General features: G+C 28.9%; 1 protein-coding gene across 1 annotated transcript in view; it reads right to left on the bottom strand.

Annotated features, from left to right (window-relative positions):
• Nucleotides 1-22380, bottom strand: part of LOC129958883 (Kv channel-interacting protein 1-like) — a 111400-nt gene that overhangs the window by 51142 nt on the left and 37878 nt on the right. The window contains exon 3 of the mRNA XM_056071605.1: nt 3407-3476. Coding sequence (XP_055927580.1) covers nt 3407-3476 — 70 coding nt within the window. The remainder of the gene's footprint in view (nt 1-3406; nt 3477-22380) is intronic.

Raw genomic sequence — 22380 nt, 5'->3', positions numbered from 1 at the left:
AAAGATTGTCATTTGAAAAATCAATTTCTTTTCATTGGCAGTACTTTTAAACATTCATTACATTGCAAATAAGGTTTTAACTTAAAAACCGCATATTCAGAAAGATAAATATACAAAGGAAAGTCTTCTTCAGTAAAATTATACAGATTTATAACTTTTATTTAGAATTCCGAAATTCGGAAAAACGTTTATTTTTTTGAAAAATTACAAAAAAAAAAAAAAAAAATCTTTCAAATGAAAAGAACCATATTTTTAATGCCCTTTTGAGAAGGCATTAATTCTAATTTTTTTTTCTGCTTGTAAAATTTGCTCAGCAAAAACGCTAAAGTTACCACCACACAACTGCCTTCAAGAGAATCGTTTCGATATTTGCCAGTTAAGACAGGAGAAGTCTGTAGCTGGTAAATAATTGTATCTCTGATGGTTTTAATGGCATGTTCGAATGAACAAAAATTTCTACAGCCAGTTTTTTCAATTTCTTTTTTTGTCCTGAAATAGAAACTATTTTCCATTCATTTATCCATTCAATGCATTTTCCCAGAAATTAGTAGCCTATCATCAGAAATTTTTTCGAAAGGTTTTCTATTGCCTTCTAATTTCTTATACACATTTTATATTCATTGGGACCCGTCATTTGTTGATTACTTCAATGAATGCAATGGTTTCATCTTAAGCAGACTCATTCAATCTCCTTAAAATATTTGCTTTTGTTTAATCCAATATGTTTAAACACTTTACCTTTCAATATTACTTGGATATGAAGATTTAAAAGTTAACTTTGGAGCATATTTTATAACTGATTTTGACTCTTTTCTGCAAATTTCTCTTAGTTGCCACAACAATGCATGCATAATTTTACCAAAATCTTTAAGAGAGGGAAACTGAAATGTATTATTTGTTGCTTGCTGGTTTAGCCAGTTATTTCGAATGTATTTAATAGTATTCACCAAATCACATCGAATAAAAAAATCATTCTAAACATATTTAATTTGGTGTCCAAGATTTTAATACTCCACATACATTAATGAAGATATTTCTGTTTATTCTATTATTATCTGAAATAACTGATATTATTTTATAGCCACATTCTTGTACAAATAAAATCACTTTTTCCATCAAATCTTTCATCAGAATTCAAATTTTTCTCTGTAAATAAAGCAACAACATCTTTGTTTGGAATAAATAGATAAAAATCATAATATTTGCACATCTGAAGCTTTTTCTAAGCTTTTATTTACACTTAAATTTGTTAAATGAATGACAACGTAATCATTTAACTCAGTGAATTTGAGTGATAACTAATGTATGGTGTGATTATTATTTCATCTAGAAGTTAGTTTACCGTCCTTTCAGGTACACTTAGCTTCAAACATTTTTCTGATAAATATTTTTTTTTGTACTCTATTCTAACCTTACTCACCTTTAAAGATAATACAGAAGATATTTTTCGAAGATACCTTTTATTAGACAAGACAAAAAAGTCCCTGAAACGTAATTCATCATAAATGGCCGAAGATTTTGTAAAAATTGGAAAAACCCACAAAAGCGCGAAAAGAAAACATCTTCAAGGCAGTGAGGAAGTCAACAATTTGAACTGCTCGTAATAAAATTCAATAGCAAAATTAAGAGTAAAGGTATTCAAAATATTCATAGTTTAAAATAAATAAGGAATAATCTTATACCAAGCAGAATATTTCCAAGGGAAACATTTTCATTTATACCTTCCTTATTTTAGAGGTATGTAAATAAATTTTCTATTTGAAAATGCGGAATTACTTTTCATTGTTTATCTGCATTCATGGAAAATAGCCGTCATGATCTGATAGTGAAGTTTTTTTATTATTGAAGTAAATATTTATATGCATTTTAGAATCAACTGTGAAATTGGCTTTATTTTCTCAAGGAAGAGAATTGGGTTTTATTGTTTAGTAACTGATTCTTGAATCTTCCATATGTACATCCCAAAAATTTTTTGATTGTATGTGGACATTTAATTAAGTCATTAAAACAAGAAATAACATCAAAGTTAAAGAATTCTGTTAGTTTTTGATCAGATCTTTGTAGCTGAATTTCACGCGGCATTTCAGGATCTTTTCTTGAAAATAAAAGATTTGTTTGAGAATCAGAAAGATATAAAGGCAAGGAATAGATTTGGGTTTTAATTTAAATTTCTTGCGCTGTTTTACTTCCGTGCTACCATCAGGTAGTGTACGTATACATTCCTTCATCATTTTTAAAGTGATGAAGTGAACAACCCATCTCGCAGTAGGCGTAAATCTTTTCCTGATATATTTAGGAGCCAATGTTCTTTTAGATCTGCGTCATTGGGGAATTTAAACACTCTTATATTTTCTCTAGTAGGAGGATAATGCGATTAGTACAAAACAGACTATTGTCTTAAAATAACAATAAATATCTATTTATTTATTCAAGCAAGTAAAATAAAGATATAAATTTAAACATTTTCAAAGGGACAGGCTCAGAATATCTGCGATATTTTTATAAAATAATACTATAATTCTCCAATATTTAGTGATTGTTTTATTTATTAGAAATAATGATATTCTTTCTAAACTTTAAAAGCTATCGTTTTCTTTCCAATTATTTTTAAAAATAAAATATTTTCTGCAAATATTTTTAATTTTTCCTAAAATATTTTAACAAATATTTTTAATTTTTCCTAAAATATTTTAACAAATATTTTTAATTTTTCCTAAAATATTTTTTAAACAAGCAAAATAATTTTGATGTTAATATTGCCCAAACCGAATGATTTGAATTGTTAAACAACGCGTGTTAACGTGTTTGCACTCTGCAATGAATAAAGAAGGTCCAATGCTAAGAGACAAGAAAGGGTTTTAGATTTAATTTATACTTCACATTAAAACGTTATAACTCGAAAAAGAAATAGTCTTAATTACTCACATAATTATCTATAGTGTGGCTCCATACTTCGTAATCCAGAGGCGATGTCGTAGAATTTTAATGCAAAAAATGTTCTTTATTTTATTTTTTGTCATATCCTGGTAACCGTATTTACGCTTTCCGACGATTTTCACCGACTGAGTATAGTTTGAGACACCATATTCCGTTTTAGGTTTTGTTATTATTTTTTTTCAGATTTTTACAAATAACCCCCTTTTATTTTGTTTCCATATTAGCTGAACACCTTACTAATATTTGCACTGATACTTTTTATATTGTATAACATATTATCAAGTCTTCAGCTAGTTAATATGTAACCAAAACTATTACTGGAAATAAAGAGTTCAGGCCAAATAAAGCAATATTTTGAAAAGAATAAAATATGGCATATTTTTAGAGTACAATGCATTAAATTTTTTTGAATTGGCCTTCAGAAATTTTTTTTTGAAATTGGCAATTTTGAAAGATGATAATGACTTACCTCCTTGTGGAAAAAACTGTGCGTATACTTCTTTAAAGGTAGTCTCATTCACGATCCCTGTGGGACAGGCCTGAAAAATGAAAATAAAAATGCTATATTTAGAATCAATTAATAATTGCTTGTGTTATTTTATTAAAGCTTAGTAGGAACGAATTCCAATCGTATAAACAGTTAATCTTGAAATGGAAGAATAGTCTTAATATGACTTTGAATTAAGTTTTCAAAATAAACAATTGGCGAATTAAATAACTGCGAATTCAGATATTATTTATATCATTTATAGTTTATAAATAATTTTAAAACTTTAATAAAACTATTATATAGACAATTAAAGTTATTGAAGAGACTTTTCAGCTACTATTATTGTTATTTTAATAACTAAGCAATTATTTTATTTCAATATCCAGTTACATAGTATGTTTTTTGAGTTTGTTTCCTGAGAATTAATAAAAAAAAAGTTTGAAATTTTTAAGATTTTATCATCTTCTTAAAGCCAAAGTTTATTTAAAATTTTTATTTCAAAAATTTTAATATTAAAGAATGCTAATGTTTAATTCTGATAATATATTTCGTTTCTAATATATTCTTCCTAATTATATATTCCTTCTCTCAATATATTTCCTATGATATTAATCTTTAAACGGATCTTGTGCAAGTTAAAACCACTGGTGATCAAATTCTGAAGGCTTGTAAGAAGGTCAATCACAAGATCTATTGTGATTAGTCCTAAAATGGCCTTAGTATGGCTAAAAGGTTGAAGTTAATCTAACTAACGAAGCAAATTATTTATTTCAATAGGTTTTGGCTGGTGTAATATATATACCTATGCACAGTATCAGGACGATAGGCTTCCCTGTTTTCTGTGGTCAGAAAACAGCATAAAAGTGGCTTATTTATCCGGTATCTGAAACACTATATACCATTTACAAGATGTCACCCATGGCACCATTTACTGAGATGTAAAAAAACATAAAGACTTTCAATGAAGTCATGCTCTCTGTATTGAGGATAATCGTTTTACTTTACAAACAGTTTTCGTCGCCATCGAATGAGGAAAGGGTTTCATTCCACTAACATCAGGTAAAGAGACCGTTAGAGCTGTTCTGTCATAATGTCGAAACAGAAAAAGGGAGCTCCACATTTTCTTACCATTACTTTGACCGGGTATCATTACTTTGATGAAGCTATCATCCCCAGTGTGCGTCTATTCCCAGGTGCCATAGATCTAGACTATGCATTTATGGACGATAATGCGCAGCCTCACGTCTTTTGCTGTTCAGAAGCTTCTGGAAAGTGGAGATATCCGGCGGATGGATTGATTAGAATTATCCTCTGATTGAAATCCATTGGGGAGACGTTTAGTGGTATTTCTCCTGAGGACCAACAAATCAACAAACTGACACAAATCGCATCTAGGGAATTGGTATTCTTGCCTCAAGATTCATTACATACTATTGTTTTGAGTATGAACAGACAGCGCCATACAGTCATTATAGTTAGGGGACGTTATATCTCTTACTAAGGGGCATCTGTTTGTTATTTCCCTCGATAAGACATTGTTTTGTGCCACCTCAATTCTGTCAATAATACTTTTCTTCTTCCTCGTTTCCTAATGTATGCATTTTATTCATTTTTTGCTATGAAATTTTTTCGCCCTTTAAATACTACATTGTGCATCTGTGGTAAGCATTTCATGTTTTCCAGATTAGTTCTTGCAGAATTACGGCAAATTCAGAAAAGGTGCTTAAGTTTTGCACGCTAGTATATGTTACCAATCAAGGCAAATGATTACCAGCGAAACCATCCAGATTGATTATTTGCATTACCATATTGGCAACAAACTTCACGACACCAAAATCTTTATCTACATCCCATTCAGTATTTCAATCTGTTGTGCTCATAAAAATTGCAATAAATAACAAGATTTGATATACATTTTCTTTTCCTTTTTTTTTTGGTAAAGTTCAGACACTCTAAATGGCTAAGCTCAAGTTTCCTTAAATTCCCTTTTTCTTTATAACCTAAAAATAACAACACTTAGAATTAAAGTATTGTAAACCGTCGTATAGTAAATTATAACTTTCAATTTGTTAGAAACTTAGAAATAAATTCATTTATGAAACGTATTGCATTTTTTTATAATTTAATTAGATGACATCTTCCTTTTTTAGAATGTCTTTTCAGATAGGAATATAAATCCAATAAAGATTATAACAAAATATCAATTAGGGATGCCACAAGAAATTGCCTGATGTCTCACAATTTCAGAAATCATCTAGGCCCAAGTATTTCTGGTTTATTTAATTGGTTGCAAGTGTTTATTATAATATTTTGCACAAAGGAGATGGTATTGTGGGAGCTACTGAAGACACATGCGAAATGAACTATGATTAACACGTATCTCCTTTCCATTGTACAGATTTTCCTCTCAAGATCAAAACATTAAAAGGAGAAGATGATATAAAACATAATTTTAAGATATGAAAAATCATATTTCAGCTTCCTGTTCTGAAGTACCATAGTGATAATTCATTGCAAAAAATCATAGGACGATATGTATTCAATGAAAATAAAGTTTAATTTTTTTAGTAAAAATTCTCATTTTCATTAATGGTACAACAACAGTAGACAAGGCGGGAAATAACAGCATCAGTCTAGAATGCGGGTCATCAGTCTTATGAGGCGAAATAGAAACAAAATAGCAGAGCACTTCTAACACCTTTTAAAGCTAAATATAACGAAAGAACTAAAAAATATCACGTGCCGAACTCCACTTACCTACTGATTTTGATTAGTTCTAATAATAACCTCAGCAAATAAAATGCAATCTAAAAAAAGGAGTATAAAAGTATACATAATATCTGCCACCAAAAATAATAATCATTCATTACTAATGATTGTAATATCGGGTTATAATTTGATTGAAATTGCCTCGAATTAAATGTGTTTTAATAAAGATTAATTGAATGGAATATAACATTCAAACAATGATATATTTATCTATTTCAAACAATGATATATTTATTTTATTTGTCGGATCATATATTATTGTGAAGTTTACATTCAATTAATATCATAGTGCATAGAAATCCAGCAAAGATGTGTTATTTTACAATTAATATTTTTCCTTCAAAATTTCGCAGAAAACTGAACAAAATTATTTTTCGGAAATTGCATGATACATGAAATAAATACTAAAGCAGATGCACCGATTCTACTTTAAATAATTTTTTTTGAATTATGCTACTTCTTATAAATATTTTCTTCAGTTTAATGCATCGCAGAAACTTTAAAAAAACAAAGCAAAAGAAACCTTCTTTTCTGGTATATTCATTCCTCAGGGACCATATGATGACCTGCTTTTCAAAAGTAGCTAAAATTACCCTATCATGGAAACCTTTCTTGTGTAGAGGAAAAAGCAGTTTATGCATTGCATTTTTTTATTTTTTTATTCCTTCTATTCTCCCTCGTTCTGTGTGTCTCCTTTTATATTCAAGCAGCTATTTTCACAAACTTCCTTTTCACATTAGCAGTCGCTTTTTATGTTTATAATATATATCTTGCCATATTTAAGAATTTCACCGATTTTTTTAAATGCTTCTAAATGTATTCATACTTTCTTTTCAGATCGTAAGAAGAAAGAATTTTTATTTGGTACGCTCTTAGAACAGTTAGTTAATAAAAGTTTTAGAGTTCCGTTTTTGGTGACACCTCTTTCATTTTTTTTTCATACTTTTTTTTCTGAAGAAACCTTTATTTGCCTTAAAACCTCATATTAATGAAAATTCTATTGGAACATTATATTTATTTTTTAATTTAAAACTATACGTGGCTGGTGTTCTATCACCCGACAATTAGCGATTTTATACCATGAAGAAATTTTCCTGCTTTTTGTCTTTTTAAGAAGAGATTGAACAAGGTATATCCTTTCTCAAGGAACAAAAATATCTTATTTCCAGAAGCCTCATTCAAAATAAATTAAGGTTTGGCAATTTTGAAATATACATGCGTACTTTTCAATCACTTAATTTGTCTTGATAAGCATTTTTATTTTACTGTTTCCTGGATGAAATGAATGGATGGAAAAATGGATGAAATTAAAAAGAAAATTCATCAGAATTAGTTTTAAATTAGCTCGATAGTTGGTGTTGTTCCAATAAACTCCTTAATCGATGTAGTATTATCATTAAAACTACACTTTTAGCACATAAAATTTAAAATTAGTTGCAAATAATTTTTAATATGTAGTTTACATTCTATTGTTTTTTAGTTGAAAAAATCGCAAATAAGAAAACTCACTTATGCAGCTTTAAATATATTTACTTTGCAGCTTTAAATATATTTACCAGTTAACTGTTTTTAACGAGTATACTCTTCTTGGAAAGAGTTCAACATTTTGCTTTATGACCTAGTTTATTCAAAGACAATTATTATATTTATATAATAATTGTTTAATTATTATATTTATAGTTAATTATTTATTATATTTATAGAATATATATGCTTATGACAATTTAAATATACATTTTCTGAAGAAGTCGAAACAGTTAACTGGTTAACACAAAAAACTGCCACGACTCTCGCCTGATAATTGAACCATCGATCTTATTAGACGACATTTTCTTTACTATCTCTTAACTGTAATACAGAAGGGGTCATCTAATTAGATAGATAGTTATTGGATAATAGGTGTGAATCATGGATAAGTGGTGTGTGTTAAAAAAATCTTAATGCTAAGTGAAACTAAGAACAAACTCTTTTCCTTCACGTACCAGACAATAATACTAAATCATTACAGTATTACATCAATTACTCACAATTAGCTGCAATTAGAGATAGTAAAATCCCTTGTAAATTATTAGACAGTTTATTTTATTCAACAAAAGGGGGAAACATTGTAATAGAGACAATTCTTTCTCACGCTCTTCGGAGCTGGAATCCGGTGCAGTGAGTATGGCCCGCACCGGCTTTTCTCCGCCATTGTGTAAATGTTCATGAATAATGCAACTACCAAAGTTTAGACTCGCAAAATGTATTCATATCTTACATACAACTTATTAGCATGCAAAAATGTTTGCATATTATGTTTGGCCGCATTTTAACGAGTAGGTAATTCAATGAAGACACAGTAGTTTCTCTCTGTTAACGACTAGAGATACACCAAATAGCAGTATTTCCGAGTGTTTCTGATGCCAAATGGAGCACATGCGATCTTATGAGTACGCCAAAGAATCTCACTCGTATAGGAGAAGATTTAAAGAAATTGAAAGAAAATTTATAGAATCGAGATTTTTGATATAACTTTTATTTTTTGCTAAGCTAAATTGCGAATTAACTGGGATGATTACAAACTGCCGTGATAAGATCTCATTATATATATATATATATATATATATATATATATATATATATATATATATATATATATATATATATATATATATATATATATATATATATATATATATATATATATATATATATAAAATTACAAAAATTACAGCCGTTAATATTACAGCCGAAGGAATGGATTCCTATGTATGAACGGCTTTTATCGAATCACTTTAACAGCCATATTTCAAGCCAGGCGTTGTGCCACTTCTCCTAAAAGCACAATAAATCATCTACGTCAATGTCAAGTGTTTGAGCTAAAAAATTGACTTTCAAGGGTTTACATATCAGCTAAAATAATTTAAACTTCAAAAGTATCACTATTCATACAATATAAAAAAAATGAAAAATCGTTAATAGAGTCCCGTGAGGGGTATAACACTCTGAAGATCGCTTAAAAACAGGAAATAAAAACATGAAGCTCCTGTTTTGCTTTGAAGATTATATTAAAATTCTGCAATACGAAGAGAAACTGGAAAATATCATGTAGTATTTCAAGCCGAGTTTTTAGGATTGAAAATTCAATAATTCGATCAAGTGATTATAAAATGAAGTAATTAAAATTTTAACAGGCAATCTTACTAATTTAATGGTAGTGCATTCCCAAATCCTTCATCAGTATGTCTGAAACATCAGTCCAGTCTCATGCAAGATCTTAATATCCTTTTAAGTGGATAAAGCACATGATTAGATTATCAAGGCAACGAAGAAGTTGATAATTCGGCCAGAAATTCATCAATGAAAGAGTTTTTCAGGGAAACCTCTAAAACTTTGATGCGAATATCTATAGAAATATTTTTAAGAAAATAACAAAATCTGTATGTCAAATCTTCAAAATAGTTAAATTAAAAGCAATCTTCTGGACTTCAGAAGATGGGATCCTGCTTGTCATACGGCTGTTCCATTTCTTTTTTTCCTTCATTGTTTTCATCTACCATAGAGAAAATATTGTGCTTCCGAAGAAATCAATGACTCCATCCATTATTTACAGCATTTTGCCATTTTACTATCTAATCACATCTAAAAAAAGAACTTCATATTTACTAGCAAATCTTTAGCGCGAAAGAGAGCTAACAATCTGTCTTCAAGAAAAAGAATTATAAACATGATTCAATTTATAAGAGATAATGAAAGGTTTCTCCTATTGGAGTAACCATAGCAATTTCCTTTAAGCAAAACATTCAATATTTTTTTTGCATTTAATACATAGTACATCCTTTATTAATATATCATTTTTAATCTAATAGTTTCTTTCCAGTCTTTGAATTTATCACAGAACTCATTGTTTCTCAGCTTTTACTTCTTTTTTAAACAAATTGTATTTCGCTATTCGTTTTATTCATATCGTGCTTCCTCATTTCCATTCTTTCAGTATTCTTGTTTCAATTCAATAATTGTGCCTTTCCTCTTCTTTATTATCTTTCCGAATTTATGTTTAGCAATTCTTTTTTATTATTATTTGTTTCTTTCTAATCAATAGTATGCGGCGCATTTTCTTTCTTTTTTTAAAATTAAATCCACTTACATCTGTATAATGCCGGATAGGAATTATGATCTCTGGAGACGAAGATGTGATATGATAAAATGTTAATTCTTATCACATCGTTATGAGAGCTGTCTTGGTGGATAGAAGGCCCTCTAAAATTAAAATTATTAAACTACTATCATGGCATTTTTCTTAAGAATCTCTGAAGCTTACAGGACATCTTCTATCAACGCACTAAATATACAGGATGTCCTAAAAAAGTGGAAAAAGCATTTATTTTCTTAGCTATTGTAATTAGACATATATTTCCAGTTGCAAAATTTCATCAAATATGGTACCCAGTGTGAGAAAATTACTTATGCTTTTGTAAAGGTTGAGAATAAAAAGTTAAAAAAATTACATTTTTGCATAACTTCCATGTCGAAAAAGGACAATGAGTAAAATATTTTTCTTACAATCATTTGTAGGCCCCCAAAATTTCATTTTCCTATGTATAAAATTTCCCAATACATTAGAAAACCAATTTATTGACTTATAACTATATTTTCTATACCTCAGACTAGAGAGTAAGCGAGTCTTTCTTAATCCTATATATAAATAATATACACATCATGAAAGGTTAGTAAAATAAAGGAATCATAATGCATCTGAATGATGATATATTTATTAACTCCCATTAAATTTTGAAAAATGTCAAAACAAAATATTTCATTGAAGTACTTAAAAACATTATTCAACATGAGCACCTTTGATATTTGTACAAAGTTGCATTCTTTTAATAATACTTATGTACATGCGGCTCAAATTATCGCTGGAGACATCAAGATAGGCTTCTTGAGTTCGTTGGTAAAGATGTGCTGCGTCTACAGGAGATGTTTTATACACAGAACTCAAAGGTTCCCATAAATAAAAGTCAGCAGGAGTCAAGTCAGGTGATATGGGAGCAAATTCAACAGGTCTCTGCACAATAATCTGTATCAAGACACTTTTCAACAAGTTATTTTGGATTGTTTGTTGCCTTATAAAAGAGTTTTTATAAAAAAATTAATTAATTAAAATTAGTTTGGTTATTAAAGAATTTGCTTCTGAAATGTGTTAGAATGGTCCTATATTGATGGTGGAATAGAGTTCTCTGCCGGCGTTCTGGCATAGAGGTAGAGTGTCTTCCCCGCGTCCTGGGTTCGAATCCTGGTTCGGGCATGGTAGTTCTTTTTCATGTGTTCTCTCTGTGAGGTGCGTGAATGAGCCCCCCTGTAATAAGGGGTTGTGCAAGCGAGTGCGTGTGCTATCTTCATTTGAGCTAGAAGTCAGACTTCTGCCCTCGGGTGCTCAGGGGTCTTTACCCTCAGAAGCTACTGCGCAAAAATTTAGCCTAAAATAGTCACATGACAAAAGAAAAAAAATAGAGTTCTCTGTTATGCATCCCTAAAGATAAGATTTTATGTAAAGATTTTTGTTTAGAATTACTTCAACAATATAAAGCTATATTTCAGGCAAAAGCGATTAATTTCGCTTGGGCTAGGTTTGGAAAATGGTGTTAAAAAGATTTAATTACATATAATTTGTCATCTATTCTGATTCTTCAGATTCATTACACAAAATCAAAATTTTGTTTTCATTCAAGCGAATTATTTGAGATTCTACCAGCTTATCCAAGGTGAAAGCTCACGCCGTTAACTCGTTTGATGAGGTGAAGATAACTTTTTTTCTCCCATCTCATAGCTTTCCAGTTATGATAAGAGGTGAAGAACTAAATATTCTATATTTGTAACTTAAAATTAAGATTGAAGAAGACTTCGTTTTAAAATGAAAAAAAAAAAAAAATCTCGACTAATCCTTATTTTGGACAGAACATTTTGGAGTTTTTGCCTTAACAAGATCTTGAGGTATTAATAAATTCTATAATAAATTCTTATATATATTTGTAAGAAACAATGAAGCTCTCATTTCATATCTTCATCTATTTATAAGTATATTCATTATTACAAATCAAGAATTTTAACGGGAAGGAATTTTCGTTCTAATAAAATTTCATATAATTGCTTAAAATATAAATGTAAAATTCAACAAAGCCGCTTCATCTGATAAAGCTATTTACTCATGTTGCCTCAGCACTATGGTAACAGGGTTCGATTCCTGGCTTGTGTGTTTCAAAAGTATAAACATCTGACTTCAAGTAGCTCGAAAAAGGAATAAGACACCACTTCAGGTAATTATCGTTTGGTGAATGAATTGAAAATTATTAACTGAAAAATAATAAAGATAAAAATACATTAAGGTAGTGAAATTCTAGTTCCATCCTAAATCTTGATAATAAAACAAAACTCAATAAAGCGTGAGGCGCAGGAAGCAAAGTAATTATATTTAGTCGCAAGAAACAAAAAATTTAAAAACATTTAACGTTAAAATATGGTTACATTTTCAATCGGTTTAAAGCAAATCTATTTGCGCCTCACACTTGTACAATATTTATTTGGACTTCCAGAATTATGACTAAAAAAAATATCATTTTTCTCACTTGAATGCATTAGTAACAACATGTTTTTTAATAAAAATATCTTTCATGCTTATAATTACAGATAAATGAAGAAGTATCAAAATAATGAAAAAAAATATTTAATGAATGTTTAGTTAGGTTTTACTTTCATAATGTTTTAAATATTCTAGAAAAAGGTAAAAATAAAGCTTCATTTCATCACAAAAATATAATCTAGAGGGATTTTTGTATTCAGTGTCGAACAATAATAAAATCTGAAATTTATTGAAGAAATAAAATGGTACGCATAAATTAAATAAAAGATTTTTCAGCAACCTGCAAATATTTAGCATTGACACATTCTGGTAACGTTTTATGTGTCAATAGATTACAAGAGAGATAGATCTAGTGGAGATGTGCCACAATTTCTTTAGCTTTTTCGAGATAATGCTTGTTAATGTAATAAAATCTTTGAGCATTCCAGTAAGATAAATTACCAGAAAATCAAAGTTTATTGAAAATCATTAGCATTTTATTTTATTAAAATGTGACTTTCACTTCTATTGACTTAGAATTTTTTTACCTTAGAGCTTTGCCACTTCTCAACTTTTACGGGGCTGAAGATGACTTTGTACTTACTTAACAGCCTTCGAACTCTTAAGAAATTACTAAGATATATTTTTCAAGGACGCCCGCAGAGAAATTGGCCCTCATTCGTTTTTAGAAACAAGAACTTTTTCTGAAATCGCATGTTTACTTGCTGAAGAGGGAATTCTTTTGTGTCCTGAATAAAGCAAGATAAGATCAATTATTTTCCCATTCATTTTCTGCTCGGATAAATTCCTTTGGTTCTTTAAAACACACTTGTTTGGTTGTGCTATATTTTTAAGAATCCTATAAAAATTATGATTATTGGGCCGAAGCTTAAAAACTTTTGAATGGAATAGGTTCTATTTACTTTTATTCCATTTTTACTCCATTTTCATAATTTTAATCTTCACAAGTAATAACCTTATTTACTGTCATTACAAATAACACACATTTAAATAACAATTGCAGGAATCTAATTCACATTCTACTTAAACTGGAATGAAACTAATAACAATGAGATAAATTTCAGAGTAAATTGAATGAGGTATTCTCAAAGTGACACAGGCATCTCCTCCAATGGGGAGGGGGGAACTTACTCCGAAATAATTCCCTCGTACCTCAATTGTTAATTGAATGCTAACCAATCCATCCGATTATTATCTTGAGAGACCTACGCATGTGAAACTAGCTTGTATTGCCTTTAGCTTTGAGAGGATTACTGACAGTTGCTTAAATATTTAGAGAGTAAATATGACCACGCAAGATGATTGAAGGACTTGCCTCCCATCATCTATATTCAGATGTAAACAGACTGCTCATAATTGTTAAATTTCATTAGGGAATGGTTTGAATGACTCAGAAAAATGCTGAAGGACACTGGATTTTTATACATTAGCAGAGAGATTTATGGTAAACACTCTAACTAACATTTTGGAATAGGGATATTCAAGAAATTCATGAGATTGAAGACAGTGCATATGAATAATGGATTATTTACTTTGATTCTATTTGTGTTTTGTTTTAAAATACATTAATTTGATAATTAATGGTGTTTGGATGTTAACCTTTGCACTCAGGTGGCTACTTTCGGCTGCCATTCTATACAGTACATTGTTTCGACATTTCCTCAGATAGTTTTAAAAATCTTTACAAAGCTGTAAGAAGAATTTATTTCAATAAAAATCAACATATCAATTGAATCGATGGAAATAAAATTCCCTCTTTTTTTATTTCTATTATGAATCGGTTCACTAAATGACCAAAATAATGCGAGAACTATTCGAGTCTTCTTTTATTGAGTTCTTTCTTCATTGAGTCCTTATTTCATGTTACAATTTGAATTCACCCAACAATTAGATTGATTTTGCATTAATCTTCTTTGATGACTTGTGAAAACAATTCTTTAGGCCACATTTTTCTGAAAGCTTTATCACTATCAACTCAGTTGGTTTTCTTATATTGTTGTGGTGTAATTTGATAAAAATTGTTTATTGAGTGTGTGATGGTTTGTGGATTCAATTACTAATTTAAAAACTAGACCCGGTGAAGAAAATAAAAATCAGTGGTATAAAATAAACTTGAAACTAATACTAAAATTGGGACGCTTAAAAAAAACAAAGTTTTCTTGTCAAATAGGAAAGTTATGCTAGCACATTAAGTAAGCTGGTTATTTCTAAAATCACCAGAGCAGACAAGATTTCAAAAGCTAACGCATGAATATAAATTTTGATTGATGACGATAGAAAAATTGTTTCAGAATGAGAGCGTTGGGAAAAAACAAAAACTTATAAGCTAATATATATCCAAATAATAGCTTATCCAAAAATTCCTTGATGTGATCAGCCGACATCAAGAATCTGCATTTGGTTAAAATTCGAAACATTGGACTGTAATTTTGCTTACTTTGTTTTTGTATTCCTATTTAAGAGCTCCAAGCCATATCAAAAATTCAAATCTACAGTTAACAAGCATTATCTTGTGTGAGGTATAACCTAAAAATAGCCATATCCAACGAAGAGGGATTCGTTGTTGAAATGAAAGAACACATGAATAATTTCCAGGGAAAATGCCTCATTATTTTTCAGAATTCTTTCTGTTTCTGTCTTACAAGAAGCCTAGAAATTTTAATGTAATGTCTCTGAATAAACCATTAGAAAATGTGCAGCTTACTTGCTAAACAGTATTCAAATTTAGAAACTAAAATGAAAAATGAATACTACATGAAGTTTTATCATGATAACGGCCACATATAAAAGTCTATATTGACTTCGCCTCCATCAATTAAAAGAAAGTTCAAGGTATAAAAAGGCTGTAGAGATACATGCTAGGATGGAAAGAAACTCCCCTCCCCTTATTTTCCGAATTGGGAATCCCAAACCAGACAGAAAATTTCTTTTTGATTGAGATAAAAAGATTAAAATTTAATTAATTTAAAAATTTTATTGCTCTACCACAAGATTTTGAGAAGTCGCAAAGAACTTAAATGTTAGAAAATTTTGAAGAATTAATAGGATTTCAAAATTTGGTTGAAACCCTATTAATTCAAGCAATTTTCGGTTTGGATTTTTTTTTGAAGTTTTCTGTATATCTGCTGGGAAATAAAGCAATTAATAATCATAAAGTTTTATTAGAATAAAAGAAAAGCGTATAATAGCAATTTAGTAAAAAAAATAAAATAAGATATGTTATAGTATTTTTAATAAAATAAATGAAACAAGACAAATAGTTTCTTACTTCATATATACACACAAACAAAATCTTTATAATAGCGACAAAAGATTAAATCATTTAATCCTTGATAAAATTAAAAAGTTACCAACATTTGAAAATGTTTCTTTCTCACTGTTCATAGAACTTTATTTTTAATTTGAATTTTAGTATGTTGTTTAGAAACCCAATTTTTGCATTAGTGAAATATTCTCCTTCAGATTATCCTCATGCAAATAAAGATGACTCAATAACTAGTTTAACCGCTCTTTCCACTCTTTGTTTGTGACCTGGAAATCTTGGAAAATCAATAAATGAGTTCTCCATTAAAGGTGATTCCGATGTTTTCCTGAGGCAGCCGAGGTCTGGTGGCAAGGCCTCGGCTTCGGAGGTTTCCAGAGTTGAGACCAGATTCCACTGAAAATCCGCCGTGTAAGCTGATGTGGTGCTCATTCAAACCCGTTGAGGACAAATGTGTCCCTGCCGGTGCACTCAGGAAGTTTGGAGAAGGGGTACCAAACTAACTCAGATGTTTCTTGAACACATTTTTGAAGGGAATGAATGGAAATAAACTTTGGCATTGATTTCAATATTATCAGGGATTTCAATGTTAATATATGTAGTGATAACAATATAATCCTAAGAGTTAAAGTTGAGTTTTGGAACTGTAAACTATTTAGTACTATCTCTATTTTGTGTTCCTATTTTTAGAAGTCAATGCAAACCAAACTGTCATATATTTTTATCCTCATCGCATAGCATGGGTAATAGAATGCTCTCGCGGGATCAAAGTATACGCTTTTTTAAAAACTAGATATGTTAGTTCATTAAGATCAGTAGTTAAGTAACTTCAGCTATAAAAAAAAATTCCAGAGATATTTAGATCTATTCTTGCATGAAGGCTTGCACCTACTTAGTGTTAAACTAAATAGAGGCATGAACTTTTATGATATACTTAATAGAAATTGTTATTATAATTAACAGTTGTCATATGCAATTGTTACAATCGATTGGTGTATTCTATTTGCTAATATAAGCCTCCTAAAGCCAGCAAGTTTTTCAAAAATACATATACAATATATTAGATACATAATATATTAGATACATAATATATTAGATACATAATATATTAGACAGATAATATATTAGATATATTTCATAAATATATAAAAAAATGTCTAAACATTTTACACTAGATGTAACATTTCACATTTCTATTAAGTACTTCTGATATATTCTTAAATCACTTATATTTTCTAATGAGGGAAGATTATTACCAAATGTAATAGAATACGAACAGTGAAAAACGAAAAACAGAAAAAAAAAACAATTGTTGAATTTTAAGATTTGCGATAGTGTTAGTTTACAGAAAAAAAAATTCTGCGGGATTAAATGAAAATTAGTACCCAAAAACATATCTTGAATCAATAATCAATATGCATTAAGCCCACTATCGGTGGCCCCGAATCTGTCTTAGAATAAAAGTTGCTTATATGTATCAGACCAGATAACCCGTTTTTCTCTCCCTCCCCAAATGCCAAGCTCCGACATAATGAGTAGGAGTGTCTATTATCAATGAAGGATATGATTGATTGAATAGACCTGGTCTTTCACCAGGATATATTCTGTTAAGAGAAGTAAATTCACGGATTATATTGAATTGTTACCATTTAGATTTAGAGAGTAAATATAAAGGGTATAAAAGTGAGGGTATAAAAGTGAAAGCATGAAAAAATAAACTTTGTATGTACACATATGTGTATTATTAATAGCCTCATCTATAGAATTTTAAAGCTTTCGAACTTAAGAAATGTACTTGGTTTAAAAAAAAACAATTAAAAATAATAGAAAAAAATTAAAAATTACAATTTCCTTTTTTTTTTTACATATTAGTTTCATTTAAGAATATTCAAATTGAAATTACTTTTGAAACTTAAGTTTGGATATAAAATGCTCAACACACATGCAAGTTTTACTAAACATGCAAGTACAACTTTTATTGAAGCCAATTCCTTTTTTTTCATTGATTAATGTATTTAAAAAGAATCACTCACAAAATGTATGTAACCAATAGGATGAACTGTTTTAAACTGTCTGAAAAGATTAGCAATCGTAATTATTGGCATATATAAAATTGAATGCCTTTTGCTTATTTTTTTAACCTTATGCAATTCCATACTACCAGACGAATTCAAACAAAATTTTATGCACATGCCTTTTAGCACTTGGAAAGATGAAAGATGCTATTAAAAATGCACTAGTCCCTCTAAAGGGGGGGGGGGACAGGATAAAGAGAATTTGCGTTTTCGGCCATAAGTTGGGAATGCAGAAAAATTACTTTTACATCTGAAAAAAAATTAGTATTTCAGCATCGTCAATTTAATATCATATATTTTTTCGATTTTTAATTAGTTTTTTTATTGTTAATTTCACGAAAAACTTGTATCGATCCTATTTTTTTCACTCAAAGCATTAAATTTATTTTACGATCGAATTACATCTGTCATTCCAACACTTTTACTTATGTTAACATTAATTTGCTATCCTCAGGTATTTTCATTTTTACATTTATTTTGTTAAATAAAAGCGAATACTTTAATATGGAAATGGGATAACTTACATTAAGCAATGTATCTTAAAACTGTTTGGTACAATTTTGTTTCCTATTTTAGCTCTTTCAAAATGTTAATGTTCTTTACTGGCATATATGCCTCTTTACAACTGTTTTATCAGTTTCAATTTGTTGAATCATGTATTACTTAAGTTGATAAATTTGACAGTATTATATACTTAATCGCATCAGCTTCAAAGCAATATTTTTTAAAATGCATTAATGGACATTTCCAGTTAGGTTTTCTTTTTCTAACCGTATACATATTTTTTTTTACTTTTTATTAACTCTGTAATATCTTTATTTCAAGTTTATTTTTGTTGCTATTATTATTATTTTTTATCGCTATTATTACTCTGTTGCTATGTTTATTTATTGCTGTGAACTATTTCTGCTGCAATATCACGCGTAAAGTCTAAGCACCAAGTCTTGAAAATTTGATTAAATAATATGAAAAATGGAAACTGTTATGTTCCTGAAATAGAGCGGGTATAAACGCGGATTATCAAACCAGCTACAAGCCAAAAGCAGATTTTCAAAAATAGACATATAAACACAATCAAAAATATTCTATTAAATATATATTCATTTATATGTGCGTTGGCATTCAATTCGTACTTTTCGCTTTACTCCGTAAAAATTATTTACTTGCGTATTATTTTGTAATTGTTGATTTTTTTTTCTTAGTAGGACTTTATAATAAGGAGATAACATGTGTTATTACGTCAAGTATTAAATTATAGGATTATTTTCTAATTTAAGGGACTATTTTAAATCAAGGGTATCTTATCAAACAAAGAAATAAATTTGTCCTCCTCTTGGTATTGTTAATCTCATAAAAAAGAAAGTATAAAAGTAGAAACTCAATATTTCATCATCGGGCGGTTAAATATTATTGGCTTTAAGCAAACTTTATATATTTGTGCCAAACGGAGAGAATCTTAAAACTTCATATGGAATTAAATAATATAAAAGTTATGATGTAAAAGTATTTACGATTTGCTTTTTCTTACCTATATGAATGTGAGCATTGTATACGATTCTTACTTAGGTTTTTTTTTTTTTAACCTTAAAAAAATTTCTCTTTTCCGTATTTTTATGAAAATGCCTACAAGAATAGATACATTTAATTTAATGACAATGTAGCAAACGAGTTTATTCTATAGAAGAATTATGAAAAAAGTACATTACATAAGGGACTCTATCTTATATTTACAGAATAGTATTGTAAAACAAGACGATTAATATAAAACATTGAAAGTTTTGAATACAAAAGGAAAATCTTACTTTTTCCTGAAAGTTAGAAGAAGCACGAGTTATCTGTAAATTATTATGAAGCAATATGATATAATAAATGCAAAATACAGAATGTAAAATTAAAAATTTTGGTGCAATCAATGAATACAAAATGTTATAATGAGACGTTTTTTCGATACTGTAAAATCAAATCAATCTTAGTTAATCAATCTTAGTTAAAGAACAGATTGAATGTCTTAATGACAGACAGTACATCAAATTTTCCCCACATAAAATTATAAAAATATATTTGTTTTTGTTTTAAGAATTGAATCTTTCGTACCTGAAAACTTTTTACAGTATAAAATTGTTTTTATATGTGTACAATGAGAAAATCCGGAAGAATCATTTTGCCTCTTAAAAAATATTTTTCTCACGCAAGTTTTATATAGGGTTTTATGAAACAATAGGAAAACGTTCAACACTTCCCACTCCGATTTTATGAATATTTCGAAACTAATTGGTATTTGCGCGCAATTTTTCGTTTCCGACATTTTAGTTTTGCTCCCAAGCAAAAATTTTATATTGTTACAATTCATTTCTTTTTCTGAATGAATGACAGTTTTAGATTTCTCCTTTGGGGTCAATTTATTCTAACGTTCTATATTATCAATTGCATTATCAATAGTCCTTAGTTCTTCCCTTCATAAAATTTTATTTTCCTGTACAATTTTAGTTATTGCTTTATCTAATAGCTTTAGAAGATCTTTTACGGTTTTTTTCACTTCAAGTATTTTATTTTTCAGTTCAAGCTCTTTAATTTTAGCCTTTAATATTGCCATAGTTTTTCTTTAGCTTGATTCAGTTCTAATCTAAGTTCTTCGACTGTTGTTCATTGATTTTTAATGATTTTAGCATAAAAATTAAGATGTTATACAATTATTGCCTTTTATTACCCTTAAATATGCTCTTTATTTATCGTAATTTTACTCTCAAGTAGCTTTCGCCTGCACCTCTTCAAATTCATTGTCTAAATTGTGCTTTGTAAAATTATTGAGCAAGGCATTAAAAAATGATTACAAAATTAAAAAATCTTAAAGATTAAAAACAATAATCGATCAAACCTTCACACCTGTTTGATAGCACTAGTTTTTCCATTCTTCTCTCGATTTCTAAAATTCACCAACAGCAGTTTAAATTGGAGCCATATATACTATAAAAATCACGGTTAAAATTCTTAAGAATATTATATAAATTTAAAATCGTATTGATCCACAATGATATGCAACAGAGCATTAAAAATCAAGGCCCAATATATATTTGTGAAAAATATTTGTGTATCAGCATATATCAAATTTATTAAACAGTTCATGAAATTTTAATAATAGTATCAAAAATCTATCGCGCATTGATTTTAAAACTATTAATTAAATTTAAAAACAACCTAAATAGCTACCATAAAAAGCTGAAGTATTATGTTTACATGCATTGTTAATTTAATTTTAATAGCTGGTTGAATAAAGACCTTTGTGAAACATTTGGGCATAGATTGGACGAATTTGAATGTTTCGTCGTAAGAAATGATATTTCATGTCTCTTTTCAACATGTCTTTCGATATTTTGTCATGTTGGCGAATCTTGTGTTTCAGTTAGTCCCATTAATGTTGCGTGGATCTTAATTTTGGTAATTATGGAGGATAATGCCATTGATTTTTTTTATTTTGTATAGTAGCTAGAGCTTTATATTATAGGGCCGGCCGTTTGTTTATGTTCATAATTAGGTCATTATAATGAAAATTTTTGCTTCATATCTTTATGAATTCTTGCAACACATTTTAAAAATATTTGCCTTTATTACCTAATTGTAAAATAAACTACCTTTCTTCAAGAGTAAGCTTTTTCTCATTTAAACACATTTTACTTCTGACACATCTTCCAAAAGTTCTAAAAATGAAATATTTAAAGTTTATGGAAACTAAATAAGTGTGTGGAGGTGAATTGAAATTTTAATTGCAAATATCCTTTCATTATGTTATTTCCAAATCCATTAATTAAAAAAAAAACAACGTGTGTTATGTATCTGAAATCATAATTCAAAACTATGAATTGTCAAATAGAAATAAAAATAAAATTAATATCATCATTGCAATATGATTTTTTATTATTTAATATTCGCTATGTGTTTGTATGCAAAGCTTTTCTGTCAAATGTATTAAAATTCTCAATTATTCCAAAAATATTGCATTGTTATAAAAGTTTCACCAACTAAATTTACCAAAATACCAGCAAAAATATCAAGGTAAATAACACAAACATTTGACAATCAGTATCAAGTTCTCAGTGTCCAAAGAACGGCTTTAGATTAAATGATCGAAGGGAGCAATGATTGGTTTCTTCACAACTTAGTTATACCCGAACTTCTACATATCAGTATGGTGGTCAGTGCACTGCTGTTTGAAAATTAGTTTAGTCATATT

This window comes from Argiope bruennichi, chromosome X1 (genome assembly GCF_947563725.1).
Source record: "Argiope bruennichi chromosome X1, qqArgBrue1.1, whole genome shotgun sequence".
Classification (NCBI taxonomy): domain Eukaryota; kingdom Metazoa; phylum Arthropoda; class Arachnida; order Araneae; family Araneidae; genus Argiope; species Argiope bruennichi.
This window is presented reverse-complemented; position numbering and strand designations above follow the sequence as displayed.